This window comes from Fusarium fujikuroi, chromosome FFUJ_chr04 (assembly GCF_900079805.1).
Source record: "Fusarium fujikuroi IMI 58289 draft genome, chromosome FFUJ_chr04".
NCBI classification, from domain to species: Eukaryota; Fungi; Ascomycota; class Sordariomycetes; order Hypocreales; family Nectriaceae; genus Fusarium; species Fusarium fujikuroi.
The window spans coordinates 2940798-2952552 of record NC_036625.1 but is presented as its reverse complement, the minus strand read 5'-3'; the positions used below and the strand labels follow the sequence as shown (position 1 = coordinate 2952552).

Sequence of the window (11755 nt, the reverse complement as noted above, 5' to 3'; positions counted from 1 at the left end):
ATTTGGATAACGATATAAAGAATTTTCAACGCAATAAATAACAGAAAAGGAATGCAGGACTCGCTATATATTAAATTGTCATGTTCATTCCGATGAATGAATCATCACCACAAGCCGATCCAAACTATTTCAGCGACGTAACCTCAAGCACTGCATTGACAAAAGCACTAGGTTTCTCCTGGGGAAGATTATGCCCCGCACCAGGAACTTGATGGTGTACACGAGGACCACTAAAGTACTTGGCTGAAGAAGACCCGTTCGTCGGCGGAAAGTTGCCGTCTGCAAGACCATCCAGTGTCACAGTTGGGACTGAGATAACAGGCTGCTCAAGAAGCGCTTTCTCGATGTCGCTGTAATCTGGATCACCTGGAGCATACAACAGGCGATGTTTGTAGACATGAGTAACAACGCTGACATAATCCGGATTGACAAAAGTCTCAGTAGCACGATCGAGGTCTTCTTCGGTGTAGTTCCATTCAGGGGAATTCTTGTCCCAAACAACCCTGGCTATGTCTTTCGGGTGTTCTGCCAAAGCCGCTTGTCCACGAGGCGTTAAGAAGTAGTAGAAGTACCAAAAGCCCGCTTCAATCTTTGCGTCGAGTGGAACCCAGGCTTTGGATAGGTCTTGGATCAAGTAACTGTTAACCGACACCAGACCGGCGCAGCGTTCTGGCCACAGAGCTGCGGCAACGCAAGCACCACGTCCACCCCAGTCGTAACCGGCAAAGATGGCCTTTTTGATGTTTAGAGCATCAAGCAATTCGATGATGTCGTAGCCTAGAGCTGCTTGCTGGCCGGAGCGGAAAGTATCTGTGTCCAGAAAGGTGGTAGGTCCGTTACCGCGTAAATATGGGACAATAACACGGTATCCTTGCTTCACAAGAGCTGGGGCGACTTCTGTGTAGCTGTGAATGTCGTAGGGCCAGCCGTGGAGAAGGAGAACGACCTGTGCATCTGGAGAACCGTCTTCATAGTATGCAATTTGAAGTCTGGTAGTGTTTACATACAACAGTGGCTTGAGTCGGGATAGGTACCCGGCACGATGGCTTAGGTGTTCGGAGTGCTCTTTGCCAGGTGGAAAGTCAAGAGGCTGCAAGCTCAAAGTCTGAGCTATGAAAGCAGCCAGAATGAAGAAGAGACAAATGATCATGATGTCCTTAGTTGGGAGAGATGCTTGGCCACATCCATAATGCACGGTGAGAATCGGCTTTTTGAAGTAAATGACGTTAATGATCGACCAATGGTAAGGCCAACCTCGTATAAGTGAGCTTCGAAAACCAGTTTTACATCGTACCTACATCCTTTAATTGCCGAAAGTGGCCTGGAACAAGTCTTACGTGAGATATATTACGCTTTCGAGATTGACTTGGATTCCAAATCGTGTTTTAGTCGACTATTGCTTCCTCTCACGACATTGGTGAGCAAAAACTAATAAGTGGCCAGAAATAGAACTTCATGCCAATGGGTAGGGAAGCACCGAAAAGCACGATGATGAGGCATGGTTCAAATAGGTGAATAGAGCTGATCTAGTTAGAGGTTCCTTCTGAAGCTGAATGACTACTCTTTCGACAATCATGTAATACTCTACAATCTATCTGAATGATCCTTTTGTTTAGGCTTAGAGTGACTAAAGATTAGGGAAAAAAGCGTTGAGATAATAAACACTTCTATGAAATGTCTCTCTCTGTTCGAACTGCCGACTTTGCCCGATTATCCCGGCCCAGCCATAGTAGCTCTGGTCTCCCGTTGTGTCCACAGGTGTCAAGGATTGCTTTATGCATAGTCACTTGATTCACATCCAAGTCTGCCACTACTATGCCTTCTTCTGTTGCTTGCAGCTCGCTTGTCAATTGTCGCCCGTCTGGTGCAAATATCCTCGCGTTTCCTCCACCAGGGACATTAAAAACTGGTGCCTGTTTTGTCCCCATCATGTCAATGGACGGCTGTGAGATTACCATTGTAGAGTGTAGTGTATAGCACTGGGCTTGGATAGAGTAGACCTGAGAGATGGCTGCTACCGCTATACATCGATTAGATGGGTCTTAGAGGATAGAATTGATCTCACCTTCATCGGACATGGAGAATGGTTCGGGTCCGCCTGAGTGAGCTGGCACGCAGGGCCATGCCGCACAATGAATCTGCTCTCCTTGGGAGAAAGTATTGAAGTTGATCAGGGGATTGAAGTGTTCCTAGAGGGTGTCAGTTTGCACAACACTTAGATACTGGGCCTAAACATACTCCACAGGATAATTGCCCAACTCTCCCAACAGAAGTAAGAGCAACATTGTCAAGTGAGGGGCCATGCCCATCACCAAAGATAGTCCTCTCGACATGGAAAGGTTTGAGTTTGCGCCTTGTCATCACGACTTTACCATTGCTGTTCATTATGCATTGAGCAACGTAGAGAGAGTCTCCGCTTCGCTCAGAGAACCCAAGACAAACAACCATATTGTTGTCTACTGCACAAGACTTAATGTCTTGCATTTCACTTGAATCGATTTTCAATGAGTTCTTGGTATATTTGACGACCATCTCAAGATCCATTGGACGGGCCCTGAACGAGAGTCAGTTTAGTAATTTTTGCACGGAACACGATGCCTACCAGATCCATGTAGGATAACCTGGTAACCAAAGCTCAGGGAAGGCAATAATTTTCGCTCCCTTCGAAGCGGCATCTTTGATTAGATCGCATGTTTTTGTAACAGTACCAGGTAAGTCAAACCAGACTGGTTCAGCTTGAACAACAGCTGCTTTGATAAGACTTGTCGTGACAGACATGATAAGAATACTTGTTGAATCAGATGTGGGCTGCTAGCAAATGGGCAGTACCGTTGAGATTATTTCTACGTGTTTTAAGCAATATTATTGAGACGAGCGTGATACTTACTATCGTTACTCGCATTTCGGACTAGATCAGTCACAACGTTTGTCCACGAATGTGAATACGAGCAAGCCTTTTTGATTGGTTCGTTCTTCTTGCGCCACGGAAAAGCGCAAGACTCTGCATGGACTCATCTGACGTGAGATTCGGGGACCAACGGATGGCTAACCATCTTTAATCTACTGGCCGACCATTGGAATCCTGGAGGCTCCGTTGAAGAACTGCGCTGAGCTTTAATCTTAGCCATTGAGGGTGTTTTGCTCGTATATGTGCCAAGAGCCATCATAGAACATGAGGAATCAATAACTCATTCTGCCGAAAGCTATGTTGTACCTTGGCCCAGATTCGTTTTGTTGTATTGGAAGTATGGAAAAATAAAGAAATCACAGTAAGGAGCATTTTGCTAGAACTGCCGACGGCGCTCATTTGTCGGTTTGAGATGAAACAAGGCCTGGATCTATAAATCTGGTGCATACGCAAGCAGTAAATCAGTATCGCCACCGAGCGGCTTGAATACTTAGTTCTAAATGAATCTTTTTATCTCTTTCACCCTTGTTGGCCTTGGTGCTCTCGCTGGACCTGCTTCAGCCAAGCCAGTTGGATCGTGCAGCGACATAACTCCCCCGATCGTACCAGGTGCTATAATCAGATCCCTCGAAAGTCGAATCTATCGCGGCCACTCCGTTCCTGCACTTCCCCCAACGTTACTTCAAAATGTCACACATCTAAACATCTGTGAAGTAAATGTCACCCTGTCTCATCGGAATGAAGATGATACCGTTCTCGTGCAGACGTGGCTACCGCTTAACAATTGGAACTCCCGTTATCTCGCTGTTGGGGGCGGTGCTTGGGCAGCTGGGCTTGGTCAGTTTGATCTTGCTCTCCCTGCATCTCAAGGCTACGCTGTTTCTTCCACCAATGCTGGTCTCAGTGGGAATCCAATCGATCCGTCAGATTGGGCCTTAAAGCCTGATGGCACTGTCAATTTTGGTCTCCTAAAGAACTTTGCTTCGCGATCTGTCCACGACATGGCACTTGTTGGCAAGGCAGTTACAGCTTCTTTCTACAAGGCCCCAGCTGAAAAGGCATATTTCCATGGCTGTTCTACCGGCGGACGTCAAGGACTGGCGGCAGCACAGCAGTATCCGGATGATTTCGATGGAATTCTTGCTGGGGCCCCCGCCATTTACTGGTCGGAGTATGTCATCGCAGAGCTTTGGCCTCAAGTTGTGATGAGAGACGCGAACTATTATCCGTCGACTTGTGAGCTAGCTGCTTTTGTATCAGCAGCCATAAAATCGTGCGATGGAACGGACGGCGTCGCAGATGGTGTTATTACAGAGCCGTTTGCCTGCGAGTTCAACCCTTTCACCCTGGTCGGCCACAAGATTGAATGCGGGAATGAGAGCACAGTGATCAGCCAACTCGCTGCCTCAACAGTTGGCAAGATATGGAGAGGACCAACTGGCTCAAGAGGCAACACTCTGTGGTACGGAATGCCTAAGGGTGCGTCGCTTGCTGCATTGGCTGCTACCAAGATCGTGAATGGCACAATTACTGGTGCGCCGTTCTTTGTTGCTGATACATGGGTGCGCAACTTCGTCAAAGCAGACCCGAGATTCGACACATCACATCTCAATATCGATGGGTTCGAAAAGCTGTTTTCAGTGTCCCGAGATAGGTTTGGTCACATCACGGATTCATCAGATCCCAATCTTCACCCATTCAAAAAGGCGGGCGGAAAGATGATTATCTGGCATGGTCTAAGTGATCAGTTGATCTATCCTCAGGATAGTATCCGATACTTTAAAGAGGTGCAGAAGAAATTTCAGTCACAGGGAAAAGGTGGGGGTCTGGGCAACTTTCTTCGCCTGTTTCTTGCTCCTGGAGTTGATCATTGTGGTTTTGGTGAAAACGCTGGTGCTGTACCAACAGATCCGTTTGGTGCACTGCTGGCTTGGGTTGAAGACGACAAGCCTCCCCATGCCCTGGACGCACATACGGAGCCAGACGCACTGACCCAGTTCTCACGAAAGATATGTCATTATCCTGAAGTGGCAAGATACAAGGGTAGGGGAGACGCGAATGACTCCAAGAACTACTTTTGCGCCCCATAAGGACATTAATTCAGGGACCACGGCCATGCTACTTTGCATAATCTTCGCCCAGACCTGCTACGCTATCAGTATAGCTATACAATACCTATTTTAGTAGTGTTAGAAAGCTGCAAATCATCGAAGTTTATTGATCACTTTTGCAGCAGTGACTATATACATGTGAAAATCTGAAGTGGGAAAGAACACCTGGAAAGTCCAATCTTAATGAGACCCTACTGCCGAATTAGATATGGTACCTCCTCCCGAAACGAATTTCGTAATCTAGTAACTTACTATAACCGTAAACCAGTGTATCTGTCCCAGACGCGTGCTAACAGTAAGGCCGCAAGCGAGTGGCATTTTAGTTTAAGAAGCCCACAGTGATTCATTCTGGCTATATTGAGAATATCCTACATCTGAAAACAAATGACAGGGAGAGGCGACCACCATAAGTAGCATATTTGAGATCTGATACCAATTGCAGAACTAAGTCATAATCATACCCCCCATCTTCTCAGATAATCCCTCCACGCCAACCTTGAGAAAGTGTTCATCAGTATCAATCTGCTCACGCACTGGGCCAGTCTTCAATTCATCAACGTCCCAATTAGCCCAGACGAAGCGGCCATGAAGAAAGCTGGCTTCAGGCGTTGCTGCCCAGACTGAGAAATGGCCTGGAAGGTTTTCTATCGAACCTTTGTTAGTTGAACGCTTGAATCAGGAGTCCTGGGAGTACTTACCATCGTCAAAGACAAGGCCCTTCAGGCTATCGCCACCAACCCTCTTCGCAGAGTCGGTCAAAATGCCACCTGGATGAAAACTTACAATCTGCATATCAGTGCGCTTGGTATCCTGTGCGATCTGCTGCAGGAGGAGAGTGCTCGCGTTTTTGGTCAGCCCATACGTTGGGCGGTCAGCACCCATTGTTGACCACATGTAAGTCGCACAGGTTGAAATATTGACCAGAAACTGCCTATTGTGAGCATAGGAGAGCTTGGAATGAAGGTGAAGCTATCTTGCCTTGGTTTGGCCTCGGTCTGCCGCCTTTTGCTTGTAAAACCGCTCTGTCATATCGAGAGTGCTTCGAACATTGGACTCAAATTCACCCCAGACCTTGGACAGACCTCCATCAAGAATTTTCTCGGTAGCGCCATAGCTTGCAGCGCTCAAGACTAGGACATCGACAAAAGTTCCCTCTGATTCAAGTGACTTCCAGAGGTGTTCGGTAGATTTCAAGTCAGAAATATCACAAGTGCGGTCTTGTACATCCGTACCACTGCCAAACTGGCAGCCCTCTTCTTGTAGTTTGGCAACCGCAGATGCAACTACATCTTTGCGACGTCCAAGAATAATGACACAGGCAGCATTCGCTTTGACAAAGCTGCGAGCGATAGCATATCCGATGCCACTGTTGCCTCCGGTGACAATGACTGTTCTACCTGTCTGTTGGAGGACAGGGAGAGCAGGGTCAATTGCCTGATAGGGCTTTTTGTGGTATTTGTTCAAAGTGGGAAGACTCATGATGAATAAGATGCTGTGACATATAACTCCGATCAGGAAGGGGCAGGATGAGTCGGGTTGTTCGAATGAATGAATTCTAGGTGAATCGAATACATGCCCAAGCTTGATATTTATAATACTGTGACATGTTCACACGGGGCTGTTGGTGTGATGAGAGGCAGTAGATGAGTTGGTAATGCAGATTGATTACAAAGCATACCCGCTTGCTTGCACTCTCTGGAAAGGTGAGCCTCACAACCTACTTACAGATACTGCGTAGATCATTCGGTGGCTGCCTGATATCCGCTGAAAGCAATTGATTTCTCAACGTTGTTAATAAGGGTGAGCCAATGGGGATACGCCGCTCGTATTTTCAAGCCATTACTCCGATGCGGGATTGCCCCAGCCTCATGCGGAGTTTTGTTGATAGATTTGTCCGGCCAATCCAACAATGGAGCTCGTATTTTAGACAACGGAGTAATATAGACTCGATACGATGTTATCAACCTTGGCGAAGTAGCTACTACTTGTGATATAGTTATATGACCTTTTCAGCTTTGAGAGCATTGGCCATATCACTAGCAGCTAACGTGTTAACGTCGGATACGGGGAAACCGGCTACCCCTAGAAACCGGCCACCCGCTTTTTAACCTAACTACCTAATTTATAATATCTTAATTAATTTATAACTCTATCAATTTTAATTATATAGACTTATAAATAGTATTAATTAAATTAAAATAATAAAATTTACTAAAAAAGATATATATATTACTCTTTAGATAGTTTTAAAAGGAGTTTCTATAAATAAAACTGCAGTAGCTTATAATATAAACTATTTAATACTTTAAGCCTATATTAAAAGGGCTATAATACTAAAAGAAGCTTATAAACTTAAATAAAAGCTCTTAACTATTTAGAAAAGAAGTCTAAAAGATTAAATTATAGTTTAAACTAACTTAAAATATCCTATATTATATTAATAGGTCTAATACTTTATAAGCTAGATTGTAATATATAATAGCTTTCTAAAAGGTATTAGAAAATATTAATTAGAGGCTTTTTTAAATAGAAATAAAAAAGTAAAGACTTTATTTAGTAAATATATAAATTCTAAAAGGTTTAATAAAGCTTTTACTAAACTTATTAAGGCCTTTTTTATATTATTATTAATACCTACAGTTTAAATAGTTAAGTAAAAAAATAAATATAATATTAATAAAATTAAAATAATAGAAAAGATAGAATTAAATAGTCTATTTTTTAAATTAAAAGATAAAAAGTTAATACTTATTTATTAGCCTAGTTTAAGGTCTTAAATTATAATCCTTAAGTATATTTTAATAATAAAAAATATCTTAAGACCTTTAATAATCTTTAAAAAGAAAATAGTTTAATAATAGTATTTTCTAAAGAATTTAGACTTTCTAAAAGCCTAAAAATTTACTAGCAGTAAGAAAGGCTAGATAAATAACTATATAGTACTTATTTAGCTTAAAATAGTATTTATTTTATTAATAAAGCCTAAAAACCTAAAAGAATTCTATCTTTTTATTTTTAATAGTTATAAAAGTTATATAATTAAAGACTTTTTATTTAAGTATTATAATAATAATATATTTATACTTTTCCTTTTAGTATACTTTTTTTATATTCTTTAATTACTAAATATTACAGTCTTTAAATTATTAAAGAAGGCATATAGGAAATTTCTCTTAAATCTTACTTTTATTACTAATTTAAGCTATATTAATAAGATTACCTTTTTATATATTTATAATAAAGCTTAAAAAGAAACTATTATAAAATTAAATGCCTTAATTAGCTAGAAAGTAACTAAATTATAGCCAGTTAATTTAGTAAAGGTTCTAATAAACCTAATAGTTATTTAAACTCCTAAAATACTAGCTCTTATTATTATAACTATTTCTTTAATAAAAGGAAAGAATTCCTATTTTCTAATAATACCTTAATTATCTATATAGCTTTATTAGGTCCTTTAAGCTATCTTAAGTATTATCTCTAATAATCTAGCTATTAGGCTACTTTTCTATAAAATTAGTAATTAATTAAATAGTTATAATTTCTTTATTAAATACTAAAGAAAAGAAATTATAACAATATAGTTAAAATAAAAAGAATATTTATTAAAAAAGAGAAAGAAAGTTATATATAATAAAAATACTAAATTTATAAAGGTTCTAGTAATTTTAAAGGCTTATAAATAAATATAAAAAGTATTATAATTAAAAAGAATATTAAAATATATTTAAAAAATAAAATTTAAAGATCTTTATATTTAATTTTATTTAAATATTTATTAATATAAATTTTATTTAATGAGAAAAATATAGTAATAATTAATTAATTATATTTTTAATAATATCTTATTCTTAATGTTTTATAGAGGGTGGCCGGTTTCTAGGGGTAGCCGGTTTCCCCATATCTGACGTTACCAAGGCTTTTCCATTGGTCTCTTGCAGACCTGTTGTCAACATTATCGGGTATTGCATGGTAGTAGAAGTAAGATTGAATGAGCTCAAATTAAAGAATGTGAAATTAATGACGGAGTTAAGTAGCTGACCTGAATCAAATCTAACTTAGGCATGATCAGCTCGAAACCTGTAAAGTAAATGGCGATTATCCTCTTGGTCATCGTGCACTTTCCTCAACGAGTACCTAAAGTATGCGTAACTAGTTACACGAGATCTCATAAGCCCAAGGTGTAAAGTCTACAGAATTGCAGGACCCATCTGCACTCAGAACTATTTCAGTTTCAAACAGCGCGCATTCAACGCTGGAAACCTTGATGACGGGGATTTTTCCCTCATTGCAAGGCTTTACAAGACTAACTCTGATGTTGGTTGCTGGGAATTGCTCGACGTTGACACATGAGGTTCCATCGGCACCTCCGTAGACGTTGGCAGTGATGAAAGGTCGTCCATTACAATCTCCACTAAGCCACTCTTCAACTAAGACCTGCTGGGCAAAGACACCAGCAAGGGACAGTGAGATGGTAACTGGGATTGCTATCTGTTTCTTGAACTTAGGTGGCATCCTCGACAGAATTATGGGCGACTTACCTTCATTGCTAGTCTTTTCATTGGATACTAAACGCGGTGTTAAGTTGAGCAAGTTGAAGCTCGATGAGGGTTTTTGATCGTGCTTTATATATCCTAGTATTCAACGTCTATGGGAGGGTTAAAGCCCGCTGACGTGATACTCTGTTCAGGGCTATCTTCCGTCACAGGACTTGATATCGAAATTTGTGTCTGAATGAGGATATTCGGAGTGCTACTTTCCGATACATGTTTCCGAATCAGGAAAACCGCTGGACCACGCATGCATGCAACTGGACTCAACCCGAAATGACCGTCACATCATACTTCACACCTCGTACCACTCTTACATGGAAGTTTGTGAACAATCAGATACGGAATAATATGACAGCCGATGTAATTGACTGAGATATCATGTGTCAGCAGGCCTACTTTCAGGCTGAAAGTTTATCCTTGGTGACGGCAAGATACAAATCATTATGAGAAGCAACATATGGAAATAAATTCAGAGAGTGGCTAAAGTTAGAGAAAAAGGTAAAGGAACAAAACTGACTTAAAAGCCTGAGATAATGCAAGTGGCCTAAAGGCGGTAAGGAGACTGAGCATGGATAGTGGCACCTAAGTGCATAGAATCACGCTGCCTTCCACCACCATTACGTCCACGATGGCACCTAATCCTTGTTCAAGACCTTGTCCAACCACGCAAAAATCACTCGACCAAATTCCTGAGGAGCACCAGTCTGGCAATGATATCCAGCAGTACCATTAAACATGTGAAGTTCAGCGCGATCTCCCAAAGCTTCGGCAACAGGCTTAGACTGTCCAGATTGAAGTGTTTCGAATTCTCCGTCGGCGATCCAAACTGGCATTTGGATACGGTCTGTGATGCCGCCGCGAAGGTTGTAGCTCTTGGCCAACTGGAAGAATTCGTAGGGGGACTTGGTTTTGAAACACCAGAGAGCCTGTAGGATGCCCCATTTGGTGGTGGTGGGGATCTCTGGATCGTCTTGAATCTTGCTAATGGCATCGTCGAATGCTTCTTTATCACCGGACTCAAGAAGCTTGCGAAGCTTAGGGGTAAGATGAGCGGCGTATCCAGTGTAAGCATCCCAGATGCCGCCGTTTAGCATAAGGGCAGTAAGGCGAGGTTCAAACGCAGCAGCACGGGCGGCGAGATAGCCCCCGAAAGAGTGACCATACAGCACCAATTTCTTGGGATCAACGAAGGCAGATTTCTGAGAGAGAATATAGTCGACGACGGGAGTCACAACTCGTTCCCAGTCTGGAATGAAACCAACTCCTTGCTCTCGACGAACAGTTGGCTGGCCTGGACCTTCGAAAGAGAAAATGTTGTATCCGCGAGCTAGTGCCGGAGCAACGACAGTTGCGTACAAGTCCTCCTGAGCAGCATCGAAGCCCTGGGTGAGCAAGAGTGTGGGGAGTCGCTTGGTCTGGTTGTTTTGGTATGGTTGAGAATACCAAATTCCAGAGACGTTGAAATCACCAGCAGGAATCTCAACTCGTTCCGCTGGAACGGGCAAAGCCGCAATGGCTTTATCGAAGGCAGCACGCTGCTCATCCCAATACCCGTTGATGCGAGGATCATCCCAGTCGGCGCGATTATAAGCATCAGCACGGCGAAAATAGTTCGACACAGAGAACCAAGTCGCCCTGACATTGATAGGGTCGTAGGCAACCTTGGGGTCAAGAGCTTGGGTCTTGGTGTTGTTTGCAAGTTCGAACCATTCATTGATGTAGCTCTCAAAATCGCCTGGGATAATCCTTTCGGCAACACTCAGAACGGGATTGACGTCTGCGCCGTCGTTGGCCATTTGACCAAGACCGGTAAGGATATCGAAGTTGAAGCTGTCGTCTTCGCTGAGGAACAGAATGGGGTCCTCTTTGTCTTTGGCACTTGCAGTTCCTGCGTTAAGAACTGCGAAAAAGCCGTAGAGAGCAGAGAGAGAAGATGCTTTCATAATTAGAATGATTGGAGTTGTGTTATCAAGAAGTTGATGATTGATGATTGTTGTGATGAGTTTCAAATTTTTGCTGATGGTCTTTGGGCTTTATATCCGTCTTTGAATCAGCTTGTCGCTGGTGCTCATCTTGGCAATTGACGCATCCTTCGGCCTGTCTGGGAAATCATTTTTGAAATCATGATGAGTAAAGTCTCGAAAGAGAATCATGAAGCGATGAAAGGTGACGGAAATAATTTT

At 42.3% G+C, this 11755-nt stretch overlaps 6 protein-coding genes; 1 reads left to right on the top strand and 5 right to left on the bottom strand.

The window, feature by feature from the left end:
* Window positions 1-124: 124 nt before the first annotated feature.
* FFUJ_14746 (uncharacterized protein) lies at window positions 125-1150 on the bottom strand (the record flags this gene model as incomplete). Its single annotated transcript, XM_023576714.1, has 1 exon — window positions 125-1150. The coding sequence occupies one exon, from the start codon at window positions 1148-1150 to the stop codon at window positions 125-127; it is 1026 nt and encodes a 341-aa protein (XP_023429820.1).
* A 517-nt stretch (window positions 1151-1667) lies between these two features.
* On the bottom strand, window positions 1668-2778 carry FFUJ_14745 (related to aliphatic nitrilase; the record flags this gene model as incomplete). XM_023576713.1 has 4 exons in its annotated part: window positions 1668-2020; window positions 2066-2189; window positions 2239-2554; window positions 2603-2778. 4 exons carry the CDS (start codon window positions 2776-2778, stop codon window positions 1668-1670), a joined length of 969 nt encoding a protein of 322 aa, XP_023429971.1.
* A 630-nt stretch (window positions 2779-3408) lies between these two features.
* On the top strand, window positions 3409-4998 carry FFUJ_14744 (related to feruloyl esterase B precursor; the record flags this gene model as incomplete). Its single annotated transcript, XM_023576712.1, has 1 exon — window positions 3409-4998. The coding sequence occupies one exon, from the start codon at window positions 3409-3411 to the stop codon at window positions 4996-4998; it is 1590 nt and encodes a 529-aa protein (XP_023429819.1).
* A 465-nt stretch (window positions 4999-5463) lies between these two features.
* On the bottom strand, window positions 5464-6498 carry FFUJ_14743 (related to peroxisomal short-chain alcohol dehydrogenase; the record flags this gene model as incomplete). XM_023576711.1 has 3 exons in its annotated part: window positions 5464-5663; window positions 5718-5946; window positions 6067-6498. 3 exons carry the CDS (start codon window positions 6496-6498, stop codon window positions 5464-5466), a joined length of 861 nt encoding a protein of 286 aa, XP_023430010.1.
* Window positions 6499-9171: 2673 nt separating this feature from the next.
* Window positions 9172-9534, bottom strand: FFUJ_14742 (uncharacterized protein; the record flags this gene model as incomplete). The annotated part of the gene is made up of 1 exon (XM_023576710.1): window positions 9172-9534. One exon carries the CDS (start codon window positions 9532-9534, stop codon window positions 9172-9174), a length of 363 nt encoding a protein of 120 aa, XP_023429818.1.
* A 673-nt stretch (window positions 9535-10207) lies between these two features.
* FFUJ_14741 (related to hydrolases or acyltransferases (alpha/beta hydrolase superfamily)) lies at window positions 10208-11515 on the bottom strand (the record flags this gene model as incomplete). Its single annotated transcript, XM_023576709.1, has 1 exon — window positions 10208-11515. The coding sequence occupies one exon, from the start codon at window positions 11513-11515 to the stop codon at window positions 10208-10210; it is 1308 nt and encodes a 435-aa protein (XP_023429817.1).
* Between the last annotated feature and the right edge of the window lie 240 nt (window positions 11516-11755).